Below are 16,253 nucleotides of genomic sequence, written 5' to 3' on the forward strand. Positions count from 1 at the left end.
GGGGCGAGGGGGGAGGGGGCGAGGGGGGAGGGGGCGAGGGGGGAGAGGGCAGGGGGCAGGGGGGCGAGGGGGGAGGGGGCGAGGGGGGAGGGGGCGAGGGGGCGAGGGGGCGAGGGGGGAGGGGGCGAGGGGGGAGGGGGCGAGGGGGGAGGGGCGAGGGGCGAGGGGGCGAGGGGGGAGGGGGCGAGGGGGGAGGGGGCGAGGGGGGAGGGGGCGAGGGGGGAGGGGGCGAGGGGGGAGGGGGCGAGGGGGGAGGGGGCGAGGGGGGAGGGGGCGAGGGGGGAGGAGGCGAGGGGGCGAGGGGGGAGGGGGCGAGGGGGGAGGGGGCGAGGGGGGAGGGGGCGAGGGGGGAGGGGGCGAGGGGGGAGGGGGCGAGGGGGGAGAGGGCAGGGGGCAGGGGGGCGAGGGGGGAGGGGGCGAGGGGGGAGGGGGCGAGGGGGCGAGGGGCGAGGGGGGAGGGGGGAGGGGGCGAGGGGCGAGGGGGGAGGGGAGGAGAGGGGCGAGGGGGCGAGGGGCGAGGGGCGAGGGGGCGAGGGGGAGGGGGCGAGGGCGGGAGGGGGCGAGGGGGCGAGGGGGAGGGGGCGAGGGGGAGGGGGCGAGGGCGAGGGGGAGGGGGCGAGGGGGAGGGGGCGAGGGGGAGTGGGCAGGGGGGAGGTGGCGAGGGGGCGAGGGCCAGGGGGCCAGGGGCGAGGGGGAGGGGCGAGTGAGGAGGGGGGAGGGGCGAGGGGCGAGGGGGGAGGGGGCGAGGGGGCGAGGGGGGGAGGGAGTGAGGAGGGAGCGGGCAAGGTGGGAGGGAGGGAGGAGGGAGGGGGGATGTTTGGGTCACTTCCATCTTAACGAACAGACCGCGACACAGCTTCCACGCCACAATCAACAAGACGTGGAATATGATCTCTAAATCAGAGCAAATATCCTGGAATCCGGTGCAGTAAAAGTGGAATTTCCCCCAGTGATTGGAGAACAGTGTCTCTGACAACAGGGAAAACCCAACTTAAACCAACACCCTGTAATAAACCAATCAAAGCCAACAGCAAGTACTGGAAATCAGATATTGTGTGCAATATACAAATTCAAATTTTTCAAATTCAAATGCTTTATTGGCATGAAAGTTTACAGAGAACCATATTGCCAAAGCTTACATAGCAAAAAGGTACATTTTCAAACGTTCTGTAGGTGTCAATCGATTTGACATTTGTTGGGTACATACAATATTACTTTTAAACAATATTAATTTTAAACAGTCTTTGTACTTCATTTGGTACGTTCAATATTAATTTTAAACAGTCTTAATTTTAAACAGTCCTCAGGTTGTGACATGTTGTTACATATTTGGCCCCAAGGTATGGTCTGTCTCCTTCTCCCAGGACTAATCTCAATTTTGACAGGTCATCCAATTCCTTGAAATCTGGGGTTGTTTGGCTTAGCTTGTTGAATAATATGTTTCTTGATGTGTTGAATTTTTCGCATTTTAGGAGGAAATGCATTTCTGTTTCAACCTCGCCGGCCAGACATTGATCGCATATTCTATTCTCTCTAGGCTGCCAGGATTTCTTGTATCTGCCTTTTTCAATTTCCAGTTGGTGGTCGCTTAGTCTGTACCTGGTGAGGGTCTGTCTCTGTTTTGTGTCTCTGATGGTCGTGAGGTAGTCTGCCAGTTTATATTCTCTTTTTAGGGCCCGGTAACATTCTAATCTGCTTTGGCTTTCGGTTATTTTGTTCCAATGTTCCAGGTTGGTTTCTTTGCATTGTTTAATGATTTGGTTCACTCGGATTGGTGTTTGGACGGCTGTGTTACTATCTCTCACATTCACAATCCCTCACAACTGTACCCAGCAGTACTACACCCAGTGTTATACAGTGACAGTGTAGGGTGTTTCCTGCAGCAATCAGTGCAATGATTTCAAAATCGCTCGGTTACAGTGAGGCCGAGGGAGAGATCTCCGGTTACAGTGAGGCCGAGGGAGAGATCTCCGGTTACAGTGAGGCCGAGGGAGAGATCTCCGGGTACAGTGAGGCCGAGGGAGAGATCTCCGGTTACAGTGAGGCCGAGGGAGAGATCTCCGGTTACAGTGAGGCCGAGGGAGAGATCTCCGGTTACAGTGAGGCCGAGGGAGAGATCTCCGGTTACAGTGAGGCCGAGGGAGAGATCTCCGGTTACAGTGAGGCCGAGGGAGAGATCTCCGGTTACAGTGAGGCCGAGGGAGAGATCTCCGGTTACAGTGAGGCCGAGGGAGAGATCTCCGGTTACAGTGAGGCCGAGGGAGAGATCTCCGGTTACAGTGAGGCCGAGGGAGAGATCTCCGGTTACAGTGAGGCCGAGGGAGAGATCTCCGGTTACAGTGAGGCCGAGGGAGAGATCTCCGGTTACAGTGAGGCCGAGGGAGAGATCTCTCCGGTTACAGTGAGGCCGAGGGAGAGATCTCCGGTTACAGTGAGGCCGAGGGAGATCTCTCCGGTTACAGTGAGGCCGAGGGAGAGATCTCTCCGGTTACAGTGAGGCCGAGGGAGAGATCTCCGGTTACAGTGAGGCCGAGGGAGATCTCTCCGGTTACAGTGAGGCCGAGGGAGAGATCTCCGGTTACAGTGAGGCCGAGGGAGAGATCTCCGGTTACAGTGAGGCCGAGGGAGATCTCTCCGGTTACAGTGAGGCCGAGGGAGAGATCTCCGGTTACAGTGAGGTCGGGCGAGCTGCGAGATTGACGTGCAGTTATTACAAAAGCAATAAATGCCGAGGAACCTGGCTCACGGTTAAAAATTCAACAAACTTCAGATACACTTTCAATCTGCAAACTGCCGAGAGGCTCGAAGGGAATATAAAATATCTTTACAGAAGATTAATGCTAATTATTAACCTAACAGTAATGGCAGGTCAGTTATTAAAGAAACCGTGAGCAGTTTAAGACAGGGACCATTTCTATCGCAGCTCAAACAGTTGATGAGGTGAAACACGTCCTAAAAGCAGGAACTGTTCAATGATTTGTTCTGAGGTCCCTGAGTCGCGACAAACACACCTCACACTCCGTATGGCAAATTGTTCCTGGCCTCCGTCTATCAGTGACCTGTGACCTCTAGTTCGGTCTAACAGTGACCCGCGACCTCTCGTTCGGTCTAACAGTGACCCGCGACCTCTCGTTCGGTCTAACAGTGACCCGCGACCTCTCGTTCGGTCCAACAGTGACTCGCGACCTCTCGTTCGGTCTAACAGTGACCCGCGACCTCTCGTTCGGTCTAACAGTGACCCGCGACCTCTCGTTCGGTCTAACAGTGACCCGCGACCTCTCGTTCGGTCTAACAGTGACCCGCGACCTCCTGTCCCCGTCCCAAAAATAACCAGTCTGCAGATTTACGATGTTATTGCTATGATCAAACACTGGCCTGTGCTGAATCAGCTGGTGAGAGGCGGTGTGCGGAGCGAGGGGGGGAGGGGGGGTGTACCGGACAAGAGCAGGATCAGGTGCGGCAGTGAAGCCAGTGTGGAGAATCTGCTGACACTCAGTCTCGGTTCACACACGAAGACTGGTCGCTGGGGTGCGTGTCTGGCTGGAGGAGACTCTACCCCGAGGGAAGAGGGAGGGAGGAAATGATCGCACTGCATAGTGACCACTCACTGGAGATCCAGCACCTCCCATTAAACGGCTCCCGCAGAGCACAGCTCCTAACCTTTGACCCTGAGCCATCCTGGCTGTCGATCAGTCAACAGCTGTTCCCCACATCATCTGCAAATTCCCAGGAGAGGCAGAGGTCAAAACATCGCCCTCAACATCTGGGCACCAGGGGCAGGGCCCATCGAGGAGGTATATCGGCGGGACACTGGTCACCAGGGGCAGAGCCCATCGAGGAGGTATATCGGCGGGACACTGGTCACCAGGGGCAGGGCCCATCGAGGAGGTATATCGGCGGGACACTGGGCACCAGGGGCAGGGCCCATCGAGGAGGTGTATCGGCGGGACACTGGGCACCAGGGGCAGGGCCCATCGAGGAGGTATATCGGCGGGACACTGGGCACCAGGGGCAGGGCCCATCGAGGAGGTATATCGGCGGGACACTGGGCACCAGGGGCAGGGCCCATCGAGGAGCTATATCGGCGGGACACTGGGCACCAGGGGCTTGGCCCATCGAGGAGGTATATCGGCGGGACACTGGGCACCAGGGGCAGGGCCCATCGAGGTGCTATATCGGCGGGACACTGGGCACCAGGGGCTTGGCCCATCGAGGAGGTATATCGGCGGGACACTGGTCACCAGGGGCAGGGCCCATCGAGGAGGTATATCGGCGGGACACTGGTCACCAGGGGCAGGGCCCATCGAGGATATATATCGGCGGGACATCTGGGCACCAGGGGCAGGGCCCATCGAGGAGGTATATCGGCGGGACACTGGGCACCAGGGACAGGGCCCATCGAGGAAGTATATCGGCGGGACACTGGGCACCAGGGCCCATCGAGGAGGTATATCGGCGGGACACTGGGCACCAGGGGCAGGGCCCATCGAGGAGGTATATCGGCGGGACACTGGGCACCAGGGGCAAGGCCCATCGAGGAGGTATATCGGCGGGACATCTGGGAGTCGGTCTCTCCTTAACCCACGATGGCTCACTCCCACCAAACTGCAGCGAAATTTAAACTTCCCATCTCTCTCCTGGGTCGATCAGAGTTTCCCACAGCACGCTGATCATCGCCAGCACAGGATGCCTTGCTCCCTCTCACACACATTGCAGCTCCCAAAACACCGCCTGCAGTTCATTTACTTCTGTTGTTCAGCCCCCACCATGATCACGCTGGCACACGGACAATTCAATCAGGCTGGCATCATAACCCCGGGAGGGCAAGTAAACACTGCAGTCACCAACCAGAGAGCCCCGCAGCAAAATCAAATCACTGCCACCCCAAGATCTCCAGTGACAGACCTGTACCCACCAATACTGTACCCCAGTGTTATACAGTGACAGACCTGTACCCACCAGTACTGTACCCGTGTTATAGTGACAGACCTGCACCCACCAGTACTGTACCCCAGTGTTATACAGTGACAGACCTGTACCCACCAGTACTGTACCCCAGTTTTATACCGTGACAGACCTGTACCCACCAGTACTGTACCCCAGTTTTATAGTGACAGATCTGTACCCACCAGTACTGTACCCCAGTGTTATACAGTGATAGACCTGTACCCACCAGTACTGTACCCCAGTGTTATACAGTGACAGACCTGTACCCACCAGTACTGTACCCCAGTTTTATACCGTGACAGACCTGTACCCACCAGTACTGTACCCCAGTGTTAGTGACAGACCTGTACCCACCAGTACTGTACCCGTGTTATACAGTGACAGACCTGTACCCACCAGTACTGTACCCCAGTGTTATATAGTGACAGACCTGTACCCACCAGTACTGTACCCCAGTGTTATACAGTGACAGACCTGTACCCACCAGTACTGTACCCCATTACACACCCCCCCCGCCCATTACACACCGCACCCACATTCCCAAAGCAAATATTGAAATTTCTTCTCCCAGTTTCAATCACCAGGAAACCAATTAAGACAGAAGATGGAATGAAGATTAAATTCAGGCAGCTTGACATTACCCAACAATACAAGCAACTTAACCAGGAATCTGATCCCTTCAAGCCATGCGATGATGCATCAAAATTTAATCGACCACACTGATAATCGATGGAAAATTTACATTCCCAAAAGGCACTGACCCAGGATCAGGCTCAGCCACTGACCCAGGATCAGGCTCAGCCACTGACCCAGGATCAGGCTCAGCCACTGACACAGAGACCTTAAACGACACTGTGATAGGAACCATCTGATGCCCAGGTATTTACCCGCACTAATTACTGTATCCCTGTCAGAGCCGAGGACATTAGTGCGCCGAGGGTTGGCCAGGAGCTGGGCACTGGTCAGTTGGCCCTTTACTGTGGGATATGCCCCCTCCGGGTCTCCTTTCTAAATGATTCTTACTCCCGATCACAATTCCTATTTAATCCACATCAATCGGTGAGGAACTGGACTTGTGGTCACTGCCCCAGGGAACTGCCCTGAGCTCCCACTCTCCCACCTCAGGTTGTGCTACCCAGACCCTCCTGCCCCCACCATACGTTGCCTCCACGCCGCATGTGCTGCCCCGTCCCCTCTCCACCCCACCCCCACCCCCCTCAAGACGGCTCTTACCTGGGACATCTGTGGTCTGAAGTTGATGTCCTTGAGGTCGATGGATCCGGGGCTCAGGTTGTGCAGGAGTTGACACAGCAGCACCCCATCCCTCAGAGCCTGCGCCAGGTCAAAGACCTGAGCCGCAGGCCACACCACCCGGTGATTCGGGGGCAACACCTTGCAGTCAATGAGCCAGCGGCCACACTGCCGCCACTCCTCCATCCTGCAGTCAGGGGATGAGGGGCAAGCGGGAGTGATATGGGTGAGGGGGGAACAAAGGGGCGAGGTGGGTGATGGACAAGGGAGGGTGAAGGGGCAACGGAGGACGAAGGGGGCGTGGAAGGGTGAAGTGGGTGCGGGAAAATGAAGGGGCGAGGTGGGTGAAGGGTGAAGGAGAGTGAAGGGGCGAGGGAGAGTGAAGGGGCGAGGGAGAGTGAAGGGGCGAGGGAGAGTGAAGGGGCGAGGGAGAGTGAAGGGGCGAGGGAGAGTGAAGGGGCGAGGGAAAGTGAAGGGGCGAGGGAGAGTGAAGGGGCGAGGCGGGCGGAGAGTGAAGGGGCGAGGCGGGCGAGTCCGGGGGGCGAGGCGGGCGAGGGAGAGTGAAGGGGCGAGGCGGGCGAAGGGAGCGAGGGAGAGTGAAGGGGCGAGGTGGGCGAAGGAGTGAAGGGGCGAGGCGGGCGAGGGAGAGTGAAGGGGCGAGGCGGGCGAAGGGGGCAGGGGCGGGCGAGTCCGGGGGGCAGGGGCGGGCGAGTCCGGGGGGCAGGGGCGGGCGAGTCTGGGGGGTACGGGCGGGCGAGTCCGGAGGGCACGGGCGGGCGAGTCCGGGGGGCACGGGCGGGCTAGGGGCGAGTCCGGGGGGCAGGGGTGGGCTAGGGGCGAGTCCGGGGGGCAGGGGTGGGCGAGTCCGGGGGACAGGGGTGGGCGAGTCCGGGTTGAAGCTCAGTCAGATCCTGTGGGAGAGGCGGGGGGTGGGTCTGGGTGTCGCTGCCGCTGAAGCGTTGCTCGGAGCCGGGGCTCAGGGCACGGCTGCCCGAGCTGGAGCCAGGGCTGTTCCCATAGACCCGGAGCCGGAGCCTCAGTCAATCCTCCCCGGAAACGATGTGTCTCCGCCCGGCCGCGCTATAACTTTGTATCCCAGCCCCGCGACTCCCTCCGAGCGACTGATCGGCCGAGAGCAGCGAGCCACGTGCGCGCCCCCGCTCGGTGCGCGCCCGCGGGAGCGCGCCTCTCAGTCTGCAGGCGCGCCCAGCGCTCCGCCTGCAGTCGGCGAGGGGTTTTGCTGCGAGTGAGGAGCTGTGATTTACTGACTGACAATCTCCAGCACTCACTCGCTGCTTTGCACCCACACAAGCTTTGTGCAATAAGGAAATACTGCAATAGAAACAGAAAATGCTGCAAATAGTCCGTCTGTGGAGAGAGAAACCAGAGGCTGCCTGTCCTGCTGAGTATTTCCAGCGTTTTATAGAAACACAGAAGATAGGAGCAGAGTCCAAAGATGTGCGGGTTAGGTTGATTGGCTATGATAAATTGACCCTTAGTGTTAGGGGGATTAAATACGTGGGGTTACAGGGATAGGGTGGGATATGTGTTGGTGTAGGGGTTACGGGGATCGGGTGGGATATATGTCGGTGCAGGCTCGATGGGCCGAAATGGCCTCTATCTGCACTGTGGGGTTTCTGTGTGTGTCGGCCATTCGGCCCTTCGAGCCTGCTCCGCCATTCAATGAGATCATGGCTGATCATCCAAATTCAGTACCCTGTCCCTGCCTTCTCTCCATATCCCCTGAACCCTTTAGCCTTAAGAAATATATCCAACTCTTTCTTGAATATATTTAATGAATTGGCCTCCACTGCCCTCTGTGGCAGAGAATTCATCCTTAGACGATGACCCCTGGTTCTGGACTCCCCCGCCATCAGAAACATCCTTCCTGCATCTAGTCTGTCCAGACCGGACAGAATTTTATAGGTTTCGATGAGATCCCCTCTCAATCTTCTAAACTCCAGTGAGTATAAGCCCAATCGACACAATCTCTCCAATACGTCATTCCTGCCATCCCAGGTATCAGCCTGATGAATCTTCGCTGCACTCCCTCCATGGCAAGGACGTCCTTCCTCAGGTAAGGTGACCAAAACTGCACACAATACTCAAGGTGCGGTCTCACCAAGGCCCTGTACAACTGCAGCAAGACATCCTTGTTCCTGTACTCGAACCCTCTTGCTACGAAGGCCAACATACCATTTGCCTTCTTAACCGCCTGCTGCACCTGCATGCTTACCTTCAGCGACTGGTGCACAAGGACATCCAGGTCTCTTTGCACTTCCCCATCTCCCAATCTATTGCCATTCAAATAATAATCTGCCTTCCTGTTTTTGCCACCAAAGTGGATAACCTCACATTTATCCACATTATAGTGCATTTGCCATGTTTCTGCCCAATCACCCAACCTGTCTAAATCGTACTGAAGTTTCACGACATCCTCCTCACAGCTTACCCTCCCACCCAGCTTTGTGTCGTCTGCAAATTGGGAGATATTACATCCAATTCCCTCATCCAGATCATTAATATATATTGTGAACAGCTGGGGTCCTAGGACCGATCCTTGCGGTACCCCACTAGTCACTGCCTGCCACTCGGAAAACGACCCGTTTATTCCAACTCTTTGCTTTCTGTCTGCCAACCAGTTCTCTATCCAAGTCAATACCTTGCCCCCAATCCCATGTACCTTAACTTTACACGCTAATCTCTTATGTGGGACCTTATCGAAAGCCTTCTGAAAGTCCAAATACACCACATCCACTGGTTCTCCCTTATCTATTTTACCAGTTACATCCTCAAAAAATTCCAGTAGATTAGTCAAGCACGATTTACCTTTTGTAAATCCATGTTGACTTTGTCCGATCCTGTCACTGCTTTCCAAGTGCTCTGCTATTACATCTTTTATAATGGACTCTAGCATTTTCCCCACTACCGATGTCAGGCTTACCAGTGTATAATTCCCCGCTTTTTCTCTACCACCTTTTTTGAATAGTGGGGTAACATTAGCTACCCTCCAATCCATGGGTACTGTTCCAGAGTCTATCGAGTTCTGGAAGATGACCAGCAATGCATCTACTATTTCTAGGGCCACTTCCTTAAGTACCCTGGGATGTAGATTATCAGGCCCTGGGGATTTATTGGCCTTTAGTCCCATCAATTTCCCTAACACCATTTCCCTACAAATCCTGATTTCATTCAGTTCCTCCCTCTCATTAGTCCCTATGTTCCCCGACATCTCTGGGAGTTTATTTGTGTCCTACTTTGTGAAGACAGAACCAAAGTATGTATTTAGTTGGTCTGCCATTTCTTTGTTTCCCATTATGAATTCCCCTGGTTGTATTTCAGATATCCAGTATCCGCAGTACTTTGCTTTTCATAAAATCATAGAAATTTACAGCACAGGAGGAGGCCATTCGGCCCATCTTGTCCGTGCCGGCCGACAAAAAGCGATCCAGCCTAATCCCACTCTCCAGCACTTGGTCCATGTCCTTTGCACTTCAGTATAATACTGCCCTCAGAAACTAATTCAATCAGGGAAACTGGAAAGGTGCAACAACTCAAGAGGATTAGGTGGGCAGACACCCTCCAGTTAGAAACAGGAGCCCTGCAGCCTCTCAGCCAGTATGTAAACAGTAGCAGGTAGTAAGAGGTGGGGTGGGGCCTATTAGAGACAAAGAAGGTGATATATGCTTAGAGGCACGGGGCAAGGCTAGAATACTCAATGAGTGGTTTGTATCGGTGTTTACTAAGGAGGTGGATGCTGACAAAATATCGGTAGAAATGGAAAAGGTAGAAGCAATGGAAGGGGTGAAAATTAGACAGGATGTGCTAGAAAGGCTGGGTATGCTTAGAGTGGATAAGTCGCCTGGTCCAGATGGCTTGCATCCCAGGTTGCAAAGGGAATTGGGGGAGGAGATAACGGAAGGGCTTGCCATAATTTTCTAATCTTCCCTAGATGTGGGGGAGGTGCCTGAGGATTGGAAGTGGCAAATGTGACACCCTTGTTGAAGAAAGGGTGTAAGGACAATCCTAGTAACTACAGGCCGGTCAGTTTAACATCAGTGGTGGGTAAAGTTTTAGAAACAATAATCAAGGAAAAAATTAACGAGCACTTGGAGAGGTTTAAACTAATTAAGGAGAGCCAACACGGATTTGTAAAAGGCAGATCGTGTTTGACTAATCTAATTGAATTTTTTGATGAAGTAACAGGGATGATTGATGAAGGGAATGCAATGAATGTTGTCTACATGGATTTTCAGAAGGCGTTTGACAAAGTACCACATAGAAGGCTGGTTAACAAAATTGAGGCTCATGGAAAAGGTGGGTCAGTGGCAGCTTGGATAAGGAATTGGCTTAAGGACAGAAAACAGCGAGTTGTGGTAAATGGCTGTTTTTCAGACTGGAGGATGGTAGGCAGTGGTGTTCCCCAAGGGTCAGTGCTGGGGCCACTGCTATTTTTGATATATATAAATGACCTGGATATTGGAATACAGAGTAGAATTTCTAAATTTTCTGATGACACCAAACTTGGGGGTGTGGCAAACAGTGAGGATGATACCAATCGACTGCAACAAGACATAGAAAGGCTCGTAGAATGGGCAGACAGGTGGCAGATGGAATTTAATACAGGGAAGTGTGAGGTGATGCATTTTGGCAGAAGGAACAGGGAGAGGCAATATACACTTAATGGCACAGTTTTAAAGTGTGCAAGGACAGAGGGACCTGGGAGTTAATGTGCATAGGTCCCTGAAGGTGGCAGGACATATTGAGAGAGTGGTTAACAAAGCATATGGGATCTTGGGCTTCATAAATAGAGGTATTGAGTACAAAAGTAGAGAAGTTATGCTGAACCTTTATAAAGCGCTGGTTAGGCCACAACTAGAGTATTGTGTCCAGTTCTGGTCACCACACTTTAGGAAGGATGTGAAGGCCCTTGGGAGGGTGCAGAGGAGATTTACCAGAATGGTTCCGGGGATGGGGGATCTTAGCTACAAGGACAGGTTGGAGAAGCTGGATTTGTTTTCATTAGAGCAAAGGAGGTTGAGGGGTGATTTGATAGAGGTGTACAAGATTATGATGGGTTTGGATAGGCTAGACGGGGAAAGGATGTTCCCACTAGTTGACGGTACAAGGACAAGGGGACACAGATTTAAGGTTTTGGGCAAGAGATACGGGGGGGATGGGAGGAAAAACTTTTTTACGCAGCAAGTGGTGAGGACCTGGAACTCGCTGCCAACGGAAGTGGTGGAAGCGGAGACACTTAGTGTTTTCAAGGGGAGACTGGATTGGCACTTGAGGGAAATAAACTTGCAGGGCTACGGGGATAGAGTGGGGGAATGGGACTGACTGGATTGATCTAGAGAGAGCCGGCAAGGACTCGATGGGCTGAATGGCCTCCTTCTGTGCCGTTATGACTATGACTCAACCATTGCGAGCTCCATGGTTTAATCCCAATTCCCCTTATTAGTTCATAGAAATTTACAGAACAGAAGGAGGCCATTCGGCCCATCGTGTCTGTGCCGGTCGACAAAGAGCGATCCAGCCTAATCCCACTTTCCAGCTCTGGGTCCGTAGCCCTGTGGGTTACGGCACTTCAAGTGCATATCCAAGTACTTTTTAAATGTGATGAGGGTTTCTGCCTCTACCACCCTTTCAGGCAGTGAGTTCCAGACCCCCACCACCCTCTGGGTGAAAATATTTCCCCTCAAATCCCCTCTAAACCTCCGACCAATTACTTTAAATCTCTGCCCCCTGGTTGTTGACCCCTCTGCTAAGGAAAATAGGTCCTTCCTATCCACTCTATCTAGGCCCCTCATAATTTTATACACCTCAATTAGGTCTCCCCTCGGCCTCCTCTGTTCCAAAGAAAACAGCCCCAGCCTATCCAGTCTTTCCTCATAGCTAAAATTCCCCAGCCCAGGCAACATCCTTGTAAATCTCCTCTGTACCCTCTCTAGTGCAATCACATCTTTCCTGTAATGTGGTGACCAGAACTGCACGCAGTACTCTAGCTGAGGCCTAACTAGCGTTTTAAACAGTTGAAGCATAACCCCCCTGCTCTTATATTCTATGCCTTGGCTAATTTTTAAAAAAATTTGTTTATGGGATGTGGGCATCGCTGGCAAGGCCAGCATTTATTGGCCATCCCTAATTGTCCTTGAGAAGGTGGTGGTGAGCCACTTTCTTGAACCGCTGCAGTCTGTGTGGTGAAGTTACTCCTACAGTGCTGTTAGGTAGGGACTTCCAGGATTTTGACCCAGTGACGATGAAGGATCGACGATATACTTCTAAGTCAGGGTGGTGTGTGACTTGGAGGGGAACTTGGAGGTGGTGGTGTTCCCATGCGCCTGCTGCTCTTCAAGGTGGAAGAGGTCGCGGGTTTGGGAGGTGCTGCCTAAGAAGCCTTGGCGAGTTGCATCTTGTAGATGATACATAGAAACATAGAAGATAGGAGCAGGAGTCGGCCATTCGGCCCCTCGAGCCTGCTCCGCCATTTAATGAGATCATGGCTAATCATCCAAATTCAGTACCCTGTCCCTGCCTTCTCCCCATATCCCTTGATCCCTTTAGCCTTAAGAAATATATCCAACTCCTTCTTGAATATATTTAATGAACTGGCCTCCACCGCCCTCTGTGGCAGTGAATTCCACAGGTTCATCACTCTCTGGGTGAAGAAATTCCTCCTCATCTCAGTCCTAAATGGCTTACCCCTTATCCTTAGACTATGACCCCTGGTTCTGGACTCCCCGGCCATCGTGAACATCCTTCTTGCATCTAGTCTGTCCAGGCCTGACAGAATTTTATAGGTTTCGATGAGATCCCCTCTCAATCTTCTAAACTCCAGTGAGTATAAGCCCAATTGACACAATCTCTCCTCATACGTCATTCCTGCCATCCCAGGTATCAGCCTGGTGAATCTTCGCTGCACTCCCTCCATGGCAAGAACATCCTTCCTCAGATAAGGCGACCAAAACTGCACACAATACTCAAGGTGCGGTCTCACCAAGGCCCTGTACAACTGCAGCAAGACATCCTTGTTCCTGTACTCGAACCCTCTTGCTACGAAGGCCAACATACCATTTGACTTCTTAACCGCCTGCTGCACCTGCATGCTTACCTTCAGCGACTGGTGCACAAGAACACCCAGGTCTCTTTGCAATTCCCCTTCTCCCAATCTATTGCCATTCAAATAATAATCTGCCTTCCTGTTTTTGCCACCAAAGTGGATAACATCACATTTATCCACGTTTATTCCAACTCTTTGCTTTCTGTCTGCCAACCAGTTCTCTATCCAAGTCAATACCTTGCCCCCAATCCCATGTGCCTTAATTTTGCACACTAATCTCTTATGCGGGACCTTATCGAAAGCCTTCTGAAAGTCCAAATACACCACATCCACTGGTTCTCCCTTATCTATTTTACCAGTTACATCCTCAAAAAATTCCAGTAGATTAGTCAAGCACGATTTACCTTTTGTAAATCCATGTTGACTTTGTCCGATCCTGTCACTGCTTTCCAAGTGCTCTGCTATTACATCTTTTATAATGGACTCTAGCATTTTCCCCACTACCGATGTCAGGCTTACCAGTGTATAATTCCCCGCTTTTTCTCTACCACCTTTTTTGAATAGTGGGGTAACATTAGCTACCCTCCAATCCATGGGTACTGTTCCAGAGTCTATCGAGTTCTGGAAGATGACCAGCAATGCATCTACTATCTCCAGGGCCACTTCCTTAAGTACCCTAGGATGTAGATTATCAGGCCCTGGGGATTTATCGGCCTTCAATCCCATCAACTTCCCCAACACCATTTCCCTACAAATACTGATTTCTTTCAGTTCCTCCCTCTCATCAGACCCTATGTTCCCTGACATCTCTGGGAGGTTATTTGTGTCCTCCTTTGTGAAGACAGAACCAAAATATGTATTTAATTGGTCTGCCATTTCTTTGTTCCCCATTATAAATTCCCCTGATTCTGACTGTAAGGGACCTACGCTTGACTTCACCAATCTTTTTCTCTTCACATAGCTATAAAAGTTTTTACAGACAGTTTTTATGTTCCCTGCAAGCTTACTTTCATAATCTATTTCCCCCCTCTTAATTAATCCCTTTGTCCTCCTTTGCTGAATCCTAAACTGCTCCCAATCCTCAGGTTTGCTGCCTTTTTTGGCCAATTTATATGTCCTCTCTTTGGATCTTATGTTATCCCTAATTTCCCTTGTTAGCCACGGTTGAGTCACCTTTTTTGATTTATTTTTATGCCAAACTGGGATAAACAAATTCTGTAGTTTATCCATGCGATCTTTGAATGTTTGCCATTGCCCGTCCACCGTCAACCCTTTGAGTGACATTACCCAATCAATCCTACCCAACTCGCGTCTCATACCATCATAGTTCCCTTTATTTAAATTCAGGACCTTAGTCTCTGAGTCAACTACTTCACTCTCCATCTTAATGAAGAATTCTATCATATTATGATCGCTCCGACCCAAGGGGCCTCGCACAAGATTGCTAATTAATCCTCTCTCATTGCATAATACCCAGTCTAAGATGGCATGATCCCTAGTTGGTTCCTCGACATATTGGTCCAGGAAACCATCCCGTATACACTCCAGGAATTCCTCCTCCACAGTATTGTTACTAATTTGGTTAGCCCAATCTATATGTAAATTAAAGTCACCCATGATGACTGCTGTGCCCTTATTGCACGCTTCTCTAATTTCCCTTTTAATGCCATCCCCAACCTCCGCATTACTGTTTGGAGGTCTATATACCACTCCCACTAACGTTTTCTGCCCCATGGTATTTCTCAGTTCTACCCATACAGATTCCACATCATCAGAGCTAATATCCTTCATTACCATTGTGTTAATCCCTTCTTTAACCAGTAATGCTACCCCACCTCCCTTTCCTTTTTGCCTATCTTTCCTGAATATTGAATACCCCTGGATGTTGAGTTCCCAGCCTTGGCCACCCTGGAGCCATGTTTCCGTAATCCCAATCAAATCATATTCGTTTACCTCTATTTGCGCAGCTAATTCATCCACCTTATTACGAATGCTCCTCGCATTAAGACACAAAGCCTTCAGGCTTGTTTTTTTAACGCTCTTACACCTATTAGAATTATTATTTACTGTGGCCATGTTTGATTTAAACTGTTGATTTCTCTGACTGCCACTTTTGTTTTTCTCCTTTCTATCTTTTGCTTTTATCCTTGTTTCCCTTTCCTCTGTCCCCTTGCTCAGGTTCCCAACCCCCTGCCATTTTAGTTTAAACCCTCCCCAACAGCACTAGCAAACACTCCCCCTAGGACATCGGTCCCGGTCCTGCCCAGGTGCAAACCGTCCGGTTCGAACTGGTCCCACCTCCCCCAGAACCGGTTCCAATGTCCCAGGAATTTGAATCCCTCCCCCTTGCACCATTCCTCTAGCCGCGTATTCAGCTGAAATATCCTTCTATTTCTACTCTGACTAGCACGTGGCACTGGTAGCAATCCTGCGATTACTACCTTTGAGGTCCTATTTTTAAATTTACCTCCTAACTCCCTATATTCCGCTTTTAGGACCTCATGCCGCTTTTTACCTATATCATTGGTACCTATATGCACCACGACAACTGGCTGTTCACCCTCCCCTTCCAAGATGTTCTGCAGCCGCTCTGAGACATCCTTGACCCTGGCACCAGGGAGGCAACACACCATCCTGGAGTCTCGTTTGCGGCCGCAGAAACGCCTATCTATTCCCCTTACAATAGAATCCCCTATCACTATAGCTCTCCCCTTCTTTTTCCTCCCGTCCTGTGCAGCAGAGCCACCCCTGGTGCCAGGAAGTTGGCTGCCCCCCAACAGTACTCAAAGTGGTGTATCTGTTTGAGAGGGGGATGTCCACAGGGGACCCCTGCACTACCTGCCTGCGCTTAGTATTCTGCCTGATAGTCATCCATTCCCTTTCTGCCTGTGCAACCTTTACCTGTGGTGTGACCACCTCCCTAAACGTGCTATCCACGACTTCCTCAGCTTCGTGAATGGTCCAGTATGAATCCAATCGCAGCTCCAGCGCC

The 16,253-nt window shown here is 52.0% G+C and overlaps 1 protein-coding gene across 7 annotated transcripts in view; it reads right to left on the reverse strand.

Annotated features, from left to right (window-relative positions):
* The window catches only part of vav2 (vav guanine nucleotide exchange factor 2), a 271,817-nt gene extending 264,422 nt beyond the window's left edge, over window positions 1-7,395 (reverse strand). For 6 of the 7 annotated variants that reach the window (XM_085965168.1, XM_085965170.1, XM_085965172.1 and 3 more), the window contains exon 1: window positions 6,181-7,079. In XM_085965168.1, the coding sequence (XP_085821294.1) occupies window positions 6,181-6,384 (204 nt within the window). In that variant the 5' untranslated portion in view covers window positions 6,385-7,079. Of the gene's footprint in view, window positions 1-6,180 lie in introns of all 7 variants that reach the window. The other variant, XM_085965171.1, reaches the window with a different exon arrangement.
* Window positions 7,396-16,253: the final 8,858 nt, after the last annotated feature.

The sequence above is a fragment of the Somniosus microcephalus genome, chromosome 23, assembly GCF_052327205.1.
Source record: "Somniosus microcephalus isolate GS21.2 chromosome 23, FLI_Smic_1.0, whole genome shotgun sequence".
NCBI classification, from domain to species: Eukaryota; Metazoa; Chordata; class Chondrichthyes; order Squaliformes; family Somniosidae; genus Somniosus; species Somniosus microcephalus.